Raw genomic sequence first — 17,972 nt, forward strand, 5'->3', positions numbered from 1 at the left:
GTAAGAAGGACTTGGATTAAGTTCAGTAGCAGTGTGCCAACAGCTGATTATCTGTGTTTGTTTGTTGAGGGTTTTTCTGTCTTTAGAATGGCAAGATACTTCTAGTTTTAGTTAAGACTAGAGTATGTTTTAGTCCATTCCAGACCTGAATAACATTGAGGGGAAAACTGTGAAATGACAAGTGTGGTTTGGTTTTATGAATTATGTATTGTGGAAGATATTACATGGTTATACCACTGTAAGCCAAGTGTAATTAGGATGTGAACATGCATGCATCACCAAAAAATGCACCAAGCACTCAAGGTCTGATAGTTGTTGTTGATTATTCCTCTTAGTTACCTTTTTCTATTGTAAAATTGTCTGGTTTGCCTCAGAAAATAAATGTTTCTTTACAATTCTTGCAGATTCCTGCTTCAATGTCTTGAGGATCTTGATGCCAATCTACGGAAACTGAATTCACGTTTGTTTGTTATCCGTGGACAGCCAGCAGATGTTTTCCCCAGGCTTTTTAAGGTAAATGCCACCTTGCACTCGTTGTTTCTATCCACAAGTATGACCAACAAATTAATTTCAACTAGGAATCTTTCTTGTACTGATCCATTCTGTGCAAGTTATTCATGCAAATAATGATCTATCCTTGCAGTTTCTCATTAACGTTGTTTGTTTTGAATTTTTCCTCTCTAATGTACATATCACCAGCTGAACTGAGTTGCTTTTGGACTTTACTGTTTTTTGTTTCTTTCCTTCCAGAAACAGAATTGATTTCAAATGGTTTGCTAAGTGTAGGTACTGTATATTACTACATTTTCCTTTACAGGTTCCCTTTGTAATACTGAAATAAAATTTTGTGCATGTGAATCGATGTTCAAACCATGACCTGTAAAAGCAATGTTTTATTTAGGCCAAACATCTGCTGTGATTGCTTTTTGGCCATTAAAGGTGATTTAATAAGCTTTTTTCTAGTAGTAGTATTGTTAAAAGCATAGTGTAACTAGAAAGCAATTTCTAGTCAAAGAAATTTAAGGCTTTTTTGGGAAAGGGTCTTACTGAAAATATTAAAGCTGTGAGTGATTGTTACTGATAGTAATACGTTGGCCATGGATAATAGTGTATTTAAGGTAATAATACTATAATAGTGTAGTAAAAATGAACACTTGGCAAATTGATTTAAAGAGTTTTTTCAGAATGACTGAATTCAGGTGACTGAAACAAGCAAGGCTGTGGGGGCAAAAGTAGATACCCATTTTTCCAGAGGTCATACATTCAAGATTTTTATTCCCAGGTCTTCAACACCAACCTGAAAACTCAACCAAAACTCATATTTCCATCTTCATTATTGTGGTTTTGTTGTGAAGCACTAACTGGATGATACTTCTACTGGACTTTCCTTGATTTCCCCTCAGTGAAGAATTTCCTGGAGGAGTACTGTGGCATTAGCTGCTGCTTGCAACCTCTCAGATATTCAAGCTTGTTGTATTTATCTGCCAAATTTAGTTTGGTTGCGTTTAAATAGGAGCAAAAGTCTTGCTGTTGTGTGCATTACCTTCTGGATTTGAGCAACCTGTAACAAGTCTTCTTAAATACTTTAATGGCTACTTTGACAGCTCCTGTTGCAGATCTTGCTGCTAGGCTGATCTTTCAATGCCTGGCAGCATTGGATTGCCACTATTTTAGAATATTAATTTTAGTGGTGAGAAGAAAATGAAAATAACTTGTAATATAGGTAGCGTACAGCAATCAAAAACGAACATTCACGTCTGTTTATGTCTTGTGGTTCCTCAAATTAAAGTGCCTTTATCATATAGTGGTTCACTGAGGGGCTTTGAGGACATCCTCTATGCTCAAACAAGTTACTGAAGCTCTTGAGGACTTCTTCACTTTTGGCTGAAGTCTACCTGGAACATGTATCTATCTCTTAAAATTATATCTCACAACTACTTCTGCCAGAGCAGTAGCTGTACATCAGACACTTGCAGTGCAGTGAAGGGATTGTAACACTGAACAAAGCGTTCCAGATCATCCCTATTAAATGTTTCAAAGGTGAGCAATGATCCTGACCCTGAAGAACGAACAGATGTGGAAAAGATCAGTTAAGTTTGGAAAAATAACTTTAGCTAAGTCATGGTAGGAGACAGTGGAACTTCTGTATGGCCTGGTGTCAGTAGTCCTATCACAGATGCCAGCATCTGTGGATTTCCTGGGAATGAATGTACAACAGCTGTTTCTTGGTAAGGCTTTCCTTTTCACAGACTGAAGAACAATTCCTTCAAAAGGCAGAACACTGATCTATCTTTATCCTTGCCAAAGGCCTCAAACACCTTTAGGGTCTTTCATTTCAGTTAAGTTTTGGTTTGTTCTTGCCTCATCCTCTTCAATTTGTCCTGGTCTGCTTTCTGTCTTTAGCTCTTTGGGCTTGTCTCAATAAAGAAAATAAAATTGAAACAATCACTGCTTTTTTTAATGCATCAGTGTTGCTAAAACCATTCTGCAGTATGAGTACGTGCAAAATGATCTGTGTCCACGATTCTTCTAATTGCCTGGCTCACGTTGGTGTGATCTGGGTGTATTCACATTACACAGCAGAGTTTTCTTGACTCCCTTAGGGACATGGCTCTGGGTCTTGGTCATGGTTTTTTTATGGTCATCTTTGCTATAAGCCAGAGGAAAGAAGGGTTTAGAAAAGTATCTGCTGCAACTTGTCAGACAGTGGTTTTACATTATGAAATGGGAAGTAAATGTTATGTGATGGTGTAGGAGGTTGCTTGAGGATTCAAGGCCTGCTGGATTAGTCTTGGCAGACTTAAGGATGGCCGGAGCCCAGCCTTGTTTTGAAGAGCAAGCACTCCTTGGAATCATCTGTCCTCAGGGCTGGGAGAGAGCTGGAGTTCAGAAGTGAAATAGCACCTCAGGTGATTAGCACTGAGTGCCCTTGTCTCTGGTGTAAATCCAATTCTCTGAAATACCATGGTGTATTAAACCAAGTCATTAAGATTCTGAGGTATTAGAAAGGTATTTCTTTGAGTTTGATTGGCATGATGGCTTTCTAGGATCATCTTGTGCATACTTCAGCTTTCCAATTTCCTACTGTTGCAGAAGCCTTAGCCATTATTGATCCCTTTGTTCGCTTCTTTTTCCTCACCTGTGACTGTGGCCTTGGTAACAGAATCTGTGACATAAAGAATATTAGACTTCAAGGCATAAGGTATTCTCTTTGTAGAAGACAGCCTTTTTTTCTTTTTTTTTTAATTAAGAATTTGAAGATTGTCTGAGTGAGGAGTAGGGATTTGGAAAAGGTAAAGAAAGTGTTTGGTGTGAGAGAGTGGCAGTATTTCCACCCCTCTTCCCTGAAACTTCAGTTCTGCTGCTAAAGCTCACAGGCATATGTAAAAAGCTTTTCTGCAGAGCAAGGTACTGCTGCTGATCCATGTTCAGAAGACAGTCTTTGTCATCTTTCCTTTTCTGTTGAGTCTCTTAAGGTATGTGGATCCTAAAGCTATAGATGAGTTTTCAAAATTTGCATGGAAGTTGTTCCATTACAGTGAACATCCACAGTAATAGGACAGATGGAGGCTTTTTTTATGCCTGATAGCTACTTAGATGCCAAAAAGTTGGACTTTATTTTTGTTATTCTGGGTGCCTAATGTATTTTGGATCTTTCTGTATCTTTGATAACTATTCACAGGTAATAGCTGGTGTTCCATTCTGCCCCTGTCCTTCCAGTTCTCCTTTCCCTCACCCTCCATCATGCAGCTGAGTTGGTAACAACTTTTGTTTTGTGTTGTAGGAATGGAACATTGCAAAACTTTCTATTGAATATGATTCTGAACCATTTGGGAAGGAAAGAGATGCAGCTATCAAGAAGCTGGCTAGTGAAGCTGGAGTGGAGGTCATTGTTCGGATTTCCCACACATTGTATGACCTAGACAAGTAAGTTACTGTTTACCTTGGATTTTAAAAAAGGAGGAAAAAAGCCCCTTAAAATTTTATGTAGTATTAATTTATATATTGTGTGCTACTTTCCACACTGAACACTTCATGGTTAGGAAAACTACAAATTTGTTTCATGTTTCGCTTTTATCCATCCATCCATCCAAATTTTACTACATACTGAGTAGAACTTTGAAACTCTAAAAACTGATATATAACTGTATCTGAAATGCAGTTTTAATTTGGAGTTCTTTTGAAAATAATGTTCATTTTAATTAGTTGTCCTTTATAATTAAGTTACTCAAGCATGCCTGTGGCATCTCCCAAGTAACATGTTTGTTTAGTTGTTTTGTTAAATTGTTTTGTCTTTATTTTACTTCTTGTCCTTTGTTTTTTTAAGAACTGTTTCCTACCAATTTTCTATTCAATAAGTAGTTGGGGATTGTTTGCTATCCCTGTGTTGCCTTACTTAATGTCTTGTTTATATTTTTCCACATATCTATTTAATGGATTAGTGTTAATTCCCTATTACAGAAACATAATGCACAAACTAGTTAGAAGTATGACTTGTCTTCTCTTGAGTGATTTATTGTGGTAGCTGCCCATTGTACTCTGTTACAAGCCAATGTATAAGAGACAGACACATGGGAGGGCAGCAAAATTGGAAGTATTTACTTTTTGAAACTAATGGCTGACTTTTTTTAAAATCCCAAATTGAAAATTCCTTTTTTTTCCCCTCCCACCCAAACACCCCACTAAATAAGCATTTGGTTTCATCTATCACTTTGTAAATTTTTCTTTGAAGTTTTCCCTTTTTTCCAAGACTAGTTTAGATATATACAATACAGAATACGAAACTGTGTTTTTACAGCAGTCATTGTGTATAAGCTACATGTTAATTTCCCCCCCATATTAAGACAGTTTTAATATCAACTACTGTTCTCAGTACCAGAAGGGAAAGATGGGTTTTTTGAATGCAAATACCATAGTCTTGTAAGTGACTTGGATATTTCTGTATGTAGCTAGGATCTCTATCTGCTTTCCTGATCTGTTCTTTTCTTTGCCTTGAACTGTCCATGTTCATTATATTCTTGTTCATGAGGGAATTTCTGTAACCCAGGAATGAAGGAAATTGACTTGCTTATAAACAGTTAATTTATATGTCTCCGTAGTGGGGAAAAAAGGATGGTATATTTAAAGTTCTGACTGTCTGAATTACCATGTATATTTGGGATTCTATATAAGCTGGAGGAAAGTAAGAAGATATTTCTGTGTATGTATAGCTGAGTATATTTTATAAGAAAAACTGTTAAATACTATTGTCTGACATGCTTCTTTTCTTTTTTTTTCTTTAATATAGAATAATAGAATTAAATGGAGGACAGCCTCCTCTTACTTACAAGCGATTTCAGACCCTAATTAGTAGAATGGAACCCCTGGAGATGCCTGTGGAGACTATAACTCCAGAAGTAATGAAAAAATGTACTACTCCAGTTTCTGATGACCACGATGAGAAGTACGGTGTGCCATCACTTGAGGAGCTGGGTATGTTCTGAGATGGCTTTGACATTTTGAAACAACTAAGATATAATCTCCCACTAAAAGCACAATACTTAAAACAATGAATGAGGTCCTGCTAGTGGTTAATTGTTAACCTGATGCAATTATGGCATACAAAAGGAACAAAAAAAGATAATCAACTCTGTAAATTCTGGTTGTTTTCTGGTAAATGAGGGGTCAGGTCAAAATATACTAAGTACTGTTTGGCTTCTTGTAATACAGCATTGCCAGGGTACCAAATAATCTTTAAGCTATTAATTAATAGTCTTTGATGCTTCATTTTGTATTAAATACACTTTGTATCTTTGTGCTTGAGGTCATTAATCTGTCATTTAACAAACTAGTTTAAAAAAAACCCTCTTTCCTTGATATACCAAAAAAAGATAGTAGTAAGACAATTACTTCAGAAGGTTCTGGGGGGAAAAAAGTCTTATGTTTCTGTAAATGTAATTTTAAGGAATAGTGTCAGCTATTGTCCTGTGACTCTCCTAGTCTCTTTCCTGTTTCTCCACACACCTCCCAAAATAGAAGCAAATGCGCTATGACCTCCAAATTGCTAACAAAAGGATCTGGACAGATTTTGGTTAACCTGTGACTGCCCTGTCAAGTCCATTTGAACTCTCGCAAAACAGACCTTGGTTTTTAAAGCCTTTCTAAGAAGAGATGATCTCACTATGCAGTGGTTAAACTATAGACAGACATGTTCTCTCATGCATCTGATGAACAATCTTGGGGCAGGTGGGAGGGTATGGAAAAAATCTTATTACCTTCTTTTTATCTTTCTTTTGTGGCTCAAGTACATGTTTGTCATCAAATTAACAATCCCTGTTATTTAAGTTGAGGTCAGTGATATCTAGGAATGTTCTGAAGATGGCACTCACACTTTTACCTTGGTGGAAAAAGTTTTTAGACATTCTGTAAATTACAATAGGAATTGTTGCTTCTTAGTAGTAATAAAAAAAAAAGGTTTTAGGATATAGCCTGCATATTGCAGATTTGGGAAATGATAGAGAGGTCACTTTATGAAAAAAAACCTAAAGAAACCAAAACCAGAAGAAATGGGACTGAAGTAAGACCATTCAGCGTGTAAAATTTGTAATGTATACTAATGTAAATGTAGAAGGAAAAACTTGAGTTTTGCTGCATGTTAAAGGTATTGGATGTGCTTTGAGAAGTCTTGGTCACATACTGTTTTAAAACACACTTTTTCATGTATCCTAACTTAGGGTTTTTCTCAGGATGCAGTAGAATGTAGTCAAGTATCAATATGCTATAATTTTGTTGCCCTACAGTATAAACAAACAAGGAATTTCCTTGTTTCAATTTGTCTTTCAGGTTTTGACACAGATGGTCTGCCTTCTGCAGTGTGGCCAGGGGGAGAAACAGAAGCTCTCACGCGACTGGAAAGACATTTAGAACGAAAGGTATGTTTCAGATCACTGCAAGTCTGGCATATCTGGCTGGGAAACATAGTTACTCTTTGCCATGAAACCTAAAGGGATTTGGGCAAGTTGTGTTAAAAAAAAACCAAACCCCGCAAACTTGAACTCAAGGCATTAATGATATAAATCAACAGTTTGTTTTTTAATGATGATAGCAGATTATCTTTGCTATGAATTTTAGAGACAGTCTGGTTTACTCTTCTGTATTAAAAAAAATTAAATTTATTTTTGAAGTAATTTTATTCGAAGCATGCATTTTATAACTTTGAAGGGGAGTTCCTCTGACAGCTAATGTGTTGCTAGTTGTATTTCCAATGTATTTAAAAGAAAATCACAGATAGTTCTGGAAGACAGTCCATGCCTTCTGTATTGAGCTGAACTACCTTCTAGAGGTTCTGCTGATGCAAAAGGAACGCCTGGGTATCGTAGGTGACCTGACCATCTGTCCACTGTTTGCATTCAGTTACAAACAGTGCGTGATTTCTCCCTTTATAAGTTGCTATGTAGCCTCTAGTCTGATTTTGCTGTGTGGGTTTTGTTTTGTTTTTTTTTAAGGCTTGGGTAGCAAACTTTGAAAGACCACGAATGAATGCAAATTCCCTTCTGGCAAGCCCTACAGGGCTTAGTCCCTACCTCCGCTTTGGCTGTTTGTCCTGTCGGCTCTTTTATTTCAAGTTAACGGATCTGTACAAAAAGGTAGGATTTCTGTGTAGCCAGCTACATATTGTTAGATGCCACAGTTTTCCCCTACTTCTCCTAATAAAATGTTTTTCTTTAATGATGATCTTCAGGTAAAAAAGAACAGCTCCCCTCCCCTCTCCCTCTATGGCCAGCTGTTATGGCGTGAATTTTTCTACACAGCGGCGACTAACAATCCACGGTTTGATAAAATGGAGGGGAATCCTATCTGTGTTCAAATTCCGTGGGATAAGAATCCTGAGGCTTTGGCCAAATGGGCAGAAGGCAGGACAGGTTTTCCTTGGATTGATGCAATTATGACGCAACTTCGTCAGGAGGGTTGGATTCACCATTTAGCCCGGCATGCTGTAGCATGCTTTTTGACTCGAGGTGACCTCTGGATTAGCTGGGAAGAAGGAATGAAGGTATTGTTTATTATTCTTGAATTTAAGTCTTGGAGTGCCTATTAAAGTCATTCTAGAATTGTTACTGTGTCTTGTAAGTTGAATTTTAAACCTTGAATTGTGGGCAAAACTAAATCGATTCTGAAAAACCAGGTATGCTGAAATTTTGCCTCTCGAATGTTCTCTTTTATTGGAATGTTAGAGTGTTTCTTGCAGTTGGAATAGGTCTGAAATTCTTTTAAATTTGAGATTTCTTTCTAAATCTGGGCAAATAAACATGCATAACTATTGTAATTGAGGTTTTTTTTTCCCCAGTCATTCTGTGTCAACAATTTCTGTTCATATCTTGCATCTGCTTCCCTGCAAAGGGGAAGTACTATGGGAATTAAAGAGAGAAAACTAAAAACTGAGAATGTTGTTTCAGCAATTTGTGTCACTTTGCCCAGTGTTAGAAGTGTGAGCACAGGCAACATGATTTGGCTGAAGGCTCAGTGCAGTTAATTTTGTGCAAGTATGAGATGCTGAAGCTCAAATTTAAGATGTCAGGTTTTTGAAGAAAACAATGGAATAATTTAATCTCACTAAATTAAACCTTTGAACAGTTTTGCATTTTTAGAAAGGTAGCATAACTTTTACTGAGCAATAATAATCTATGAAAAATTGAGAATCAGACAATTTTATTTTTGAAATCTGAAAAAATTTACTTGCCATCAGGATTGTGACCCCATATTTCTATATGTATACAATCATAGGAAATTTCATTTCTTAAAAATCAGTTGTAAGCAAACACCTTTCCGTTTAAAAAAATTGGTTACTTTTGCAGTTCATAAATACAAACATTGAAGATCCACATAGGTAACTTAGATATATTACTCTGTATATTACAGGAAAATGGCAGCTTGTTCTTACTTTTGCAATAATACAGAAGGCCCCAGATTTGTGCAAGATGTTCAAGTCACGTGTCCATAGCTAGCAAAAGTTAATCTGGCCTTCCACGTGGTGTTATTTCCAAAGTCTTACTACATGGCAGCATCTAGTGGGACAATTGTATGCTAACACACTTAATGTCTAAAGATCTTGTTGCATTATGAGTCACCATCTGTTTTTTGAAAGTGTTTTAAGATAAACCCTATTTTTTCAAAACAAACTTTTTTCCCAAGTAGCTGCAGATATTTAAACAAAGATACTTTTGTAACACTTATTCAGTGTATACTGTGGAATGAATGCCTTGTTGAATATATGGCGAGAGAGATCAGGAGATTATTGTTTAATGGTATTACCTTATTTAGACCCTGTATAGGAATAATATTAGTTGAAGCTGCATGGCAATACTAAGATGTTGGGTTTTTTGTGCCTTAGCATGAAGAAAGATGGTAGTTGCTTTGGAACATTTGGAAATTATGCAAGTTTGAAAGGAAAATCAGAACGTGCAAAAATATGTATTAAATAAGTATCTGTTCTTAAAACTGCTTGTAGGTGCACTCTTTTTATAAAAGGTCCTTGAGCACTGTCCTTCACAGAATGAGGCCTTTGCTCTGTTTTTTGTCAGCCTGCACTGCTAGTGATCTGACTGAACAGATAAACTTCTTTTTATACAAGTTAGTATTGTCTGTATCGAAGATGAAAAAACAATCGGTGCTGGAAGCTTGAATGTTTCACAACTACTGAGCTCCGGATTTAAAGTGAAACCCTCATAAATCTTCAACTTTCTCTCTTTTTTTTTTTTTTTTTAATATATATAGTAGGGGTAGCAAATTGGAATTAAAGTTTTTGGGAGTTTTTTGTCTTTACTCCAGACTTTATCTGTCACACCATCCTTCAGTGTTCTTGGTGGTTCAAAATACCTCCAGGAATTTGAGTGTGTTCTCAAAACTGTGACTTGCTAGATTAACTATTAGCCTTCAAGAACACAACTTCTGCATGTTTGTGCTACCCTGAAACTCTTGAGTTCTACTCTTGGGATTCCTCACATAGTGAAAAGTGCTGTGCAAGTTGAGGTATTCAGACCAACAATTTGAGTTCAAAATGCACTTTGTATGTTCCCTGTTTTCTGGAAGTTTGCAAAGCTTACTCAACTGTGATGTGATGAAGCAATTCTTCTGAAAACAGCAATTGCCACTTGGAAGCCATCAGGCTCCAGCCATCCTTTGGGGATTTGTTTTTCAAGGATGTGTTTATGTAAGAATGCTTAGCTTCCTGAGATGTTTACAAGTTTGTTTACAGGATAAAAGCCCGGTTTTGAATTTTTTGTTTTGTTCTTGAGTTTGGTGTTAAGGCATTTCAATTGCTACTGAACATTCTGTGAACGCTGCCAGGTAAGAAAGAGCTTAAATCAGAAACTCAGGATCTAATCCTGAAAAAGTAGGTGCCTTGACAGTGTGCCATGTCCAGACTAACTTGTTGCACTAATTTCTTAAGGTCTTTGAAGAGCTCTTACTTGATGCAGATTGGAGTGTGAATGCTGGAAGCTGGATGTGGCTATCCTGTAGTTCCTTCTTTCAGCAGTTTTTTCACTGCTACTGCCCAGTGGGTTTTGGCAGAAGAACTGACCCAAATGGGGATTATATCAGGTAACTCACAATCCAGAAATTGCAGTGATTGATTCATGGGTGTTGCTTAAACTATTGAGCAGCTTGATATGTAACGTGACCTTTTTACCTTTTTGTTATTTTTTTAAAGACGTTATTTGCCAGTACTTAGAGGTTTCCCTGCAAAATACATCTATGATCCTTGGAATGCCCCAGAGAGCATCCAGAAGGCTGCAAAATGTATTATAGGAGTTAATTATCCCAAACCAATGGTAAACCATGCAGAGGCAAGCCGTCTGAATATTGAGAGAATGAAACAGATCTACCAGCAGCTTTCACGATACAGAGGACTGGGTATGATCATCGATTATTTGCTTTATTTATTTTTTTTAAACTTTTCTCATCTTCTAGCAGTTAATAGTTTAGTCCCATAGCAGTGGGAGTCAGGTGTAAGCTCAGGGTAGTGACCAGGCTTTGTATCCAAGTAAATGAAAATAATATATGTACTGAGAAAGGAGAGAGTTTGAGGGGAGTGCCTCTCCAAATATTGCCTGGATTTTCTTTTCTATGGGTTTTTGGAAGTGTTTTTGTTAAACTGGGCCTTTTGTGCATTCTGATATTGTCGTACAGATAGGTTTGAGTACCAGTGATTAGAAATTTAATGTGGTTCATAACTTTAATGATAGTGTATTTGCATATGCAAATGCTGTTGCAGAAGTAGGCACCAGCCCAGCCCCTGGTAGCATTCTTCCCCTGTGCTCCAAGAGGTAAACCAGGTGCATTGTACTGCTCAGGAAGGTGTGAGCAGTCAGTATGTTCAGGATATGTTGCACTTAAACCCAACATATTGGATACGTGTAACTTAAGGAATTTTGGAAAAGTTACGCAGAATATTAAGTAAATGTGAACTAAAATAGTTTGGCAAGAAACAGAAGTAGGCAAGACAGAGAGATGTTCTGTTGTAAAAGTAAACTACTCAAGCTGCGGGTGGAGAATTGGCTATCACAAGGGAAACAGAATGCTGCACTTAATTTTTTTTTTCTTGCTATCTTTCTTTATATATTTTATTTTGTTTTTTAGGTCTTCTTGCAACAGTGCCTTCTAATCCAAATGGAAATGGAAATGGTGGCCTAATGGGCTATTCACCAGGAGAAAGCATTTCTGGTTGTGGTAGTACAGGAGGTCAGTCAAATTCTTACAATGCATAGAATTATTGGAACTGAACTACATGAACTTCTTTCATAGTGCCCTTGCCATTTCATATTATAAGAAAGAACTGCTTTTATAAGACAATTTTTAGTGCAAGTCACAAATATTTTCAAATTTATTCACTGTTTGATAGTATTTGTATAAAGACATATTGAAATTATTAATCTCTAATATGCAAATATTTTTAACCTGTGTTTTTTCCTTCCTCCAAAAATTAGTTACTAACTTGTATTGAACAGTTTGACTTCAAAAGTATTTGAATATGATTTTCTCCTAGAAGTGTATAAGCATCCTGATATTTATAATAAAGAGTGACTTGTGAACTTTCAAGTGAGAATTGTTAACTTGTGAAGTTTTCTAGTGCTGGCATTAGATTGCTAACTGGAATTTATTGCTACTAAGAAAAAATAAGAACAGTATTATGATTGTATTAACCCATGGCGGGTCTTAAATACTTAAATACTATATACGCACTATATATACCTTAGACTCTTCAGTGTAAAAGGATTCAGCAGAACTGGAAATCTACTGGTTTTATGTTCTTCATAGGCTTTAGTCAAGGTTAGAAGCAGATTGTGGAGGAAGATGGACCTGATTGTTCTTAGCCAGTACAGTTCTCTTAAGGATTAAAATGCAAACTCCTTAAAGCTGGGTGCTTGAGCTTTTATTTCTTACATTTCTTTATTTCTTAGGACATTTATAAGACAAGAAGGTTTTATTTTTAAAAAATTAACATTATTTGCACTCTTTTCTCATTAAAATGTATTAATATATACATGTACTTACACTTTTCACATCAGAAATGTATTCCTTTTGTCGGAGGTTCAGTGAATTTGGAAAAACAACAATCATTAGAGCTTTGGACGTGTAATGAGGTGGTTTGAAAAAAAAAAAAATTAAAAGCCACAATAAAAAGCTTATCTCTTGAAGAGGGGGTAAACCCCCCACACTTCAAATTCCAAAACTAGAATTGTACCTTCTGTTATGTTTAACTCTTCTCCCTGCCTCTCCAGGAGCTCAGCTGGGAACTGGTGATGGTCATACTGTTGTTCAGTCATGTGCCCTGGGAGACTCTCATACAGGAGCAAGTGGAATTCAGCAGCAAGGTATTATGGCAGTCCCTGTCTGTAGAGGATCTCCAAATCCTTGCAATTATGGAAAACCAGACAAAACATCAAAATAGCATGGATAGATTTTGGGTGACAGCTGCTGTCTACAACATGAACTGACCTTGTTTCTGTTCTCAAAACATAGAAATTATTTCTTAGAGTGAACTTGTTTGTCTTGTCATTTTTATCTCTAAAATGCTCATCTAGAGCAATATTTGTATGTTTCGAGTGGGAGGGATCACAAGTGTGACTAAACAAAAATTAATAAACATTATCCTAGGCTACTTTAAATGAAACTGAAAACCAGAAGTTCACCTTGTGTATTGGATAGCAAAATTTGTATGTTATCTTTTCCCTGATTTCACTACCACTCTTTTCATATATAATTAATTTCCACAGTCTTGTGTGGGTAGTCTCTTGTTGTGGAAGCAAATTTTTGTTACTTTAACTATACAGAACCTTAAGCTGTGGTTTGTGATAGATCCAAGTTGCCATCAAATTTAACCCAACTGTTTGTTTCTTTGCAGTCTTAACACAGGTGGTGTGTTTACTGATCATGAAGGGCTGTAATCTGTGTTTTGTTTAAGCACCCAGAACATAACCGGAACACCGCAACTGTTCAGAACAAGAAACCTTGCAACTGCTTCTGCTGATTGCACTATTCATGCAGAATACTCAGTTTCAAGGTTGCCAGGAGATAGTTTACATGAATCAGAAGAAAGTTTGCATCTTTCTTTTAAGTTACTTGCTTTATTTGTTTTTCCACAACTAAGTTGTGCTAGGGATTCATTAGCATTGCTATAAGAATATAATAAAAAGGATGAGGAGACTTGGCAGAAGTAATGTTAAAATTTATAACAACTTATAATTGAAGTGTTTGGCTATATAAACATTCTGCTTGTTGCAAAGATAATGCATAAATATGTAGGCACTTAACGTTGTTCACTCTGCATATATAAGTGCATATATGTTTAACTGCTGTAGACTACCATGAGGCTTATTTTTCTTTTGCATATGAACTCTTCTGCATTCAGGATAGTTTCTGGCAGGATTTTTCTTGATGATGGAAAATAAATCAATTGGCTCCTTTTTGTTGTTGTAAAGAACATAATTTTACGCTTGCTTGCAGCTCTAAATTTTATGTAGTATAATAAATATCTACTGTATCTGAACAGGTTACTGTCAAGCAAGTAGTATCTTACACTATGCTCATGGAGACAATCAGCAATCACATTTATTGCAAGCAGGTAATTTAAACAACAACAACAACAAACCCCAAACACTTTTCCTGAATATATAAGGGTGCAATAGAGTCTTAATGTAAATACTAATTTTAAATTATCAGGGAGAACGGCCCTTGGTACTGGCATTAGTACAGGGAAACGCCCAAATCCAGAAGAAGAAACTCAGAGCGTTGGACCAAAAGTCCAGCGACAGAGCACAAATTAAACTGGTAAGATCTGAGGCACCTTAAAGCTATCAAATTTCTGTGCAAATTTTGTGTCTGTGATAACATTCATGTCACTGCAATGCAAAGGATCCTAAGGTATTTCTGTAAATACTTGTTTTCCAGGGACTGTACAGACAGTACAAAATTCTGGCTCTAAGAGTTTGTGAAGTATGAGATAGGAAGTAGTTGCAAAAATAGAGCCAGACTGAAGATTATCAGACACAGATCCAGGTGTTAATGAAAGAGAGATGGATAAACTCTGGTTTTCATACATCAGCAGAGCTGCTTAAGTAGCTTCAGTTACTCTCTGGTCCCACATCTCACCTTAAGTTGTGCCAGTAGCATTGTTTGTGTGAATGTATGGTGACTTGAATCGGGAGACTTAAGACAACTTAAGAGGAAAAGCTCAGGGCCTGGATTAGTTTAGACATGTAAGTGGACTAAACAGAACATGTTTTAGAGAGATAACTGCCAAAAACCTTCAAAATGCTGATGTAGTTATTGATTGTGAAGATGTAGGGACAAATAAGATTTGAAGACATGAGCTTTTGTCATTGGTCTGTAATTGAAGCAGGTTACTCAGACTGCCCAAGTTTGTCAGGCTGTGGTGAAAAAGACTTGAATTTGGAGAAGGAGGCACTGCAGATAGATCCACACAAACAGGTGTGAAAATGTGTAGAGAGAAGTGGAAAATTGGAGAAGAAATTTTGTATGTGTAAAATCATCAACAGAGAGATAAGTCGATTTTGATTTTCGGATGAAGTCGGGAACAGCATAGAGGAAGGAGAAGGTCAAAATTGTAACACCTCTTCCCCCAGTAAGCTTGATTTGAGAGCCACAAGGAAGATGACCTGAAAAGAATCAAGACTAAATTAAGGAGTAATTACTAAGGAGGAAAGCCAAATAATGGAGGACTGTCTGAAATAAGAGGGGACAGAATTTCATGACTGGGAGTGTGGCTGCAAAGATTAAAGGTGATTGAGATGTTTATAAAAAAACCAGGTGGAGCACTTGTCATTATGGAGTTTGAAGAATAAGTAAGAATAGCACAACAAGCGAGATAATAGCACATAAAGAGATTTTGTTGGAACTGAAAAACAGGGATTCCGTACAGCAAGTGTAGGAGATACATTCATCATCTCTAGAGATAAAAAGGGAAATTCAGTCTACTTCATTTGGATTCGACAGCAAGATCTAATTTTGCTTGTTATGCAGTGGCAGCACTTTGTCAAAGTTACTGCAGTGCATTATGAACAATTGTGTCATAGTGATTTGATTCAGTGCAGAACCGCAGCATTGTTTCCATAATGCCGTCGATTGAGGAAGTGAGCTGAGACCTTAGTGAGTGATCCATCTGCTATTTTCTCACATACTAGAAGCGCTGTAAGCTGCTTCTGTGTTCTCAAACTGCTTTCTGTTACTCGGATGAGCCTGAGTGGAACATAATTCCAAGGGAGTCTGTGTTTCAGTAGCTGTCTAATCCTTAGTATGTGTAGATTCATTCAGCATCCATGTTTTGTATTGCAGAATTCCTTAGGTGCTCGTGTCTGTGTAGAAGAAGTACCTGCAGAGCGAACGTCTGGTTCCTGTCTAAGCTCTTTTTCAATTGAGAGACAGGTTGGAGGGGTTTCTAGTTTGGCAGAGAAGACTGATTTTGTTAGGGGTGTTCAAAGCATGCTGCAAAAGCATTATAGTCAATACAAACATCAGCCAAGATCATACTCAAAAACACTGCTGGCAAAAGGTTGTGCACTTCTGAATAGCACTAAAGTACAGAGTACAGAGGCTTTTGTTGGGTTTCTCTTATTTTTTTTCCTTCCCCATTTAGCCTCTAAGGTGCGAAATAAGAATTCTGAGTATTTGGGCCAGTACAGATGGGGACAGGGCTTCCTGCACTGAGAAGGGGGGAAAAAATATTGGTCCCTTGAAGTACTTCTGTCTTCTTCAAAGACTCACATCGAACTGCTTAAGAATATATTTTTTTCTTTTTTTCTTGCAGCTTGATTGGAAGAGAAGTTTGCCACTCAAAGAACACATGGGACAAAATTCCTGCTACTCTGTATTGGAACTAAAGTGTTGTGAGAGTTCATGTTCTAAAATTACATACTTTTTCATAAATTATTTTCAATTGTTCTCAGTTGTTGTAAACAAGTCCAATTTTTGGAATGCATTATTTCTAACTGGCATTTCTATGGTTTTTAACTTTTTAATGACTCTTTCACAAAGGGCAAATTGAGTTTTGTATATAAAGTATTTGGTGAAGAATTTGCTAACTTATTGTAAATATAAATATTCATGATTAGTGATAGACCCATCAATATATTTTTGATAATCTTTCATGTATATGGTAGTAGGAAAAGCTATAGTGCTGTTCTGAAAAACAGATGAACATAGAAAGTTTGGAAGTTTTTAAATTGTTATTTTTAGATTCCATACTTGAGCTCTGTATGATCAACTTCATATTTTCATAACGTAGGTGCTTAGGACAGTGTTTAATCAAATACAGTAGAGCTGTAACCGTAATTAATCACATCTGTATATAAAACATATGCCAATTTTAGTCGAGTTGTAAAATTTTCATGTTTATGTCCAGTCCTTGTATTTCCCAGTTGCCTTGTTCAGTAATGACATACCTTGTTAATAAAAGAAAATTGTATATATAGATACATATCTTTGTCTTTTGTGTACTCTATTGCTCCTGCATAGATTTCCAAACAAAACTGTTTCAGGAAAGAAGAGAAATACTCTTTTTAGACTTAATCTGGAAGGCACCAACAATGTTACCTTTCACTTCAAGTTTCATGATACTGAAGAAAAACAATATTCAAATTATCCAGGCCTTTTTCTTGGAACTGCATGTATGTATTCTGACCATTAAGTGTTTTTCACTGATGGACTTATTAAGTGTTTCTTCACAATCTAGGTGTTTGAGTTGGTTTTTTTTTTCCTGCTATGATTAAAATTTGCTTGACAGCTGGGAAGTCTTTCCTGCAATGCATTTAATTTGCTGCTTTTTGAAGATGTTGATTTCAGACTTGCTGAATGCTCAGTCAAATACTGTCTCAAATGTTTATAGAAATTGTATGTAAATGTTTCCTCAGACCATTAAGATCTCTGAAGAAGCAGTATGAATTTGCATATGACTAGGTTAGTTCCCTACTTGAATGGGTACCCAAATTAGAATCCTAGAATATCCTGAGTTGGAAGGGACCCAGAAAGATCACCAAGTCTACCTTCTGGCCCTGCACAGCACCATCCCCAAGAATCTCAGGTACCATGTACCTGGGAGCGTTGTCCAAACGCTTCTTGAATGCTGTCAGGTTTGGTGCTGTGACCACTTCCCTGGGACACTTGTTCCAGTGCCCAACCACCCTCTGGTGAAGAACCTTTTACTCATATCCACCCTAAACCTCCCCTGACACGTCTTTAGGCCATGCCCTGGGGTCCTGTCACTGGGCACCACAGAGAAGAGATCAGTGTCTGCCCCTCCTCTTCCCTTCATGAGGAAGTTACAGACTGCACTGAGGTCTCCCCTCAAGTTTCTTCTTATCCAGGCTGAAAAAACCAAGTGCCCTCAGCCGCTCCTCATACAGCTTCCCCTCCAGACCCTTCACCATCCTTTGGACACTCTGAGAGCTTTAGAGCCTTCCTATGTTGTGGCACCC

The 17,972-nt window shown here is 36.9% G+C and overlaps 1 protein-coding gene across 2 annotated transcripts; it reads left to right on the forward strand.

The window, feature by feature from the left end:
- The first annotated feature begins 366 nt into the window (after positions 1-366).
- CRY1 (cryptochrome circadian clock 1) lies at positions 367-16,975 on the forward strand. 2 transcript variants are annotated; one of them, XM_017737914.1, is made up of 13 exons: positions 367-513; positions 3,785-3,927; positions 5,288-5,472; positions 6,823-6,911; positions 7,485-7,625; positions 7,721-8,032; positions 10,430-10,581; positions 10,691-10,893; positions 11,620-11,721; positions 12,762-12,854; positions 14,033-14,104; positions 14,203-14,310; positions 16,307-16,975. In XM_017737914.1, exons 1-12 carry the CDS (start codon positions 382-384, stop codon positions 14,304-14,306), a joined length of 1,728 nt encoding a protein of 575 aa, XP_017593403.1. In that variant the 5' UTR covers positions 367-381; the 3' UTR covers positions 14,307-14,310; positions 16,307-16,975. The 2 variants fall into 2 exon arrangements, with proteins under 2 accessions (XP_017593403.1, XP_017593404.1); XM_017737915.1 differs by lacking the exons at positions 14,033-14,104; positions 14,203-14,310.
- Positions 16,976-17,972: the final 997 nt, after the last annotated feature.

This window comes from Corvus brachyrhynchos, unplaced genomic scaffold (genome assembly GCF_000691975.1).
Source record: "Corvus brachyrhynchos isolate BGI_N302 unplaced genomic scaffold, ASM69197v1 scaffold56, whole genome shotgun sequence".
In the NCBI taxonomy this organism is placed as follows: Eukaryota; Metazoa; Chordata; class Aves; order Passeriformes; family Corvidae; genus Corvus; species Corvus brachyrhynchos.

Excerpts from the sequence above, each read along its gene's own strand:
- CRY1 (XM_017737914.1), top strand. The coding sequence starts at position 382 with ATGTTTCTTTACAATTCTTGCAGATTCCTGCTTCAATGTCTTGAGGAT. Across the intron at positions 3,928-5,287 it reads ACATTGTATGACCTAGACAA|AATAATAGAATTAAATGGAG; the intron begins GTAAGTTACTGT and ends TCTTTAATATAG. Across the intron at positions 10,894-11,619 it reads TTCACGATACAGAGGACTGG|GTCTTCTTGCAACAGTGCCT; the intron begins GTATGATCATCG and ends TTTGTTTTTTAG.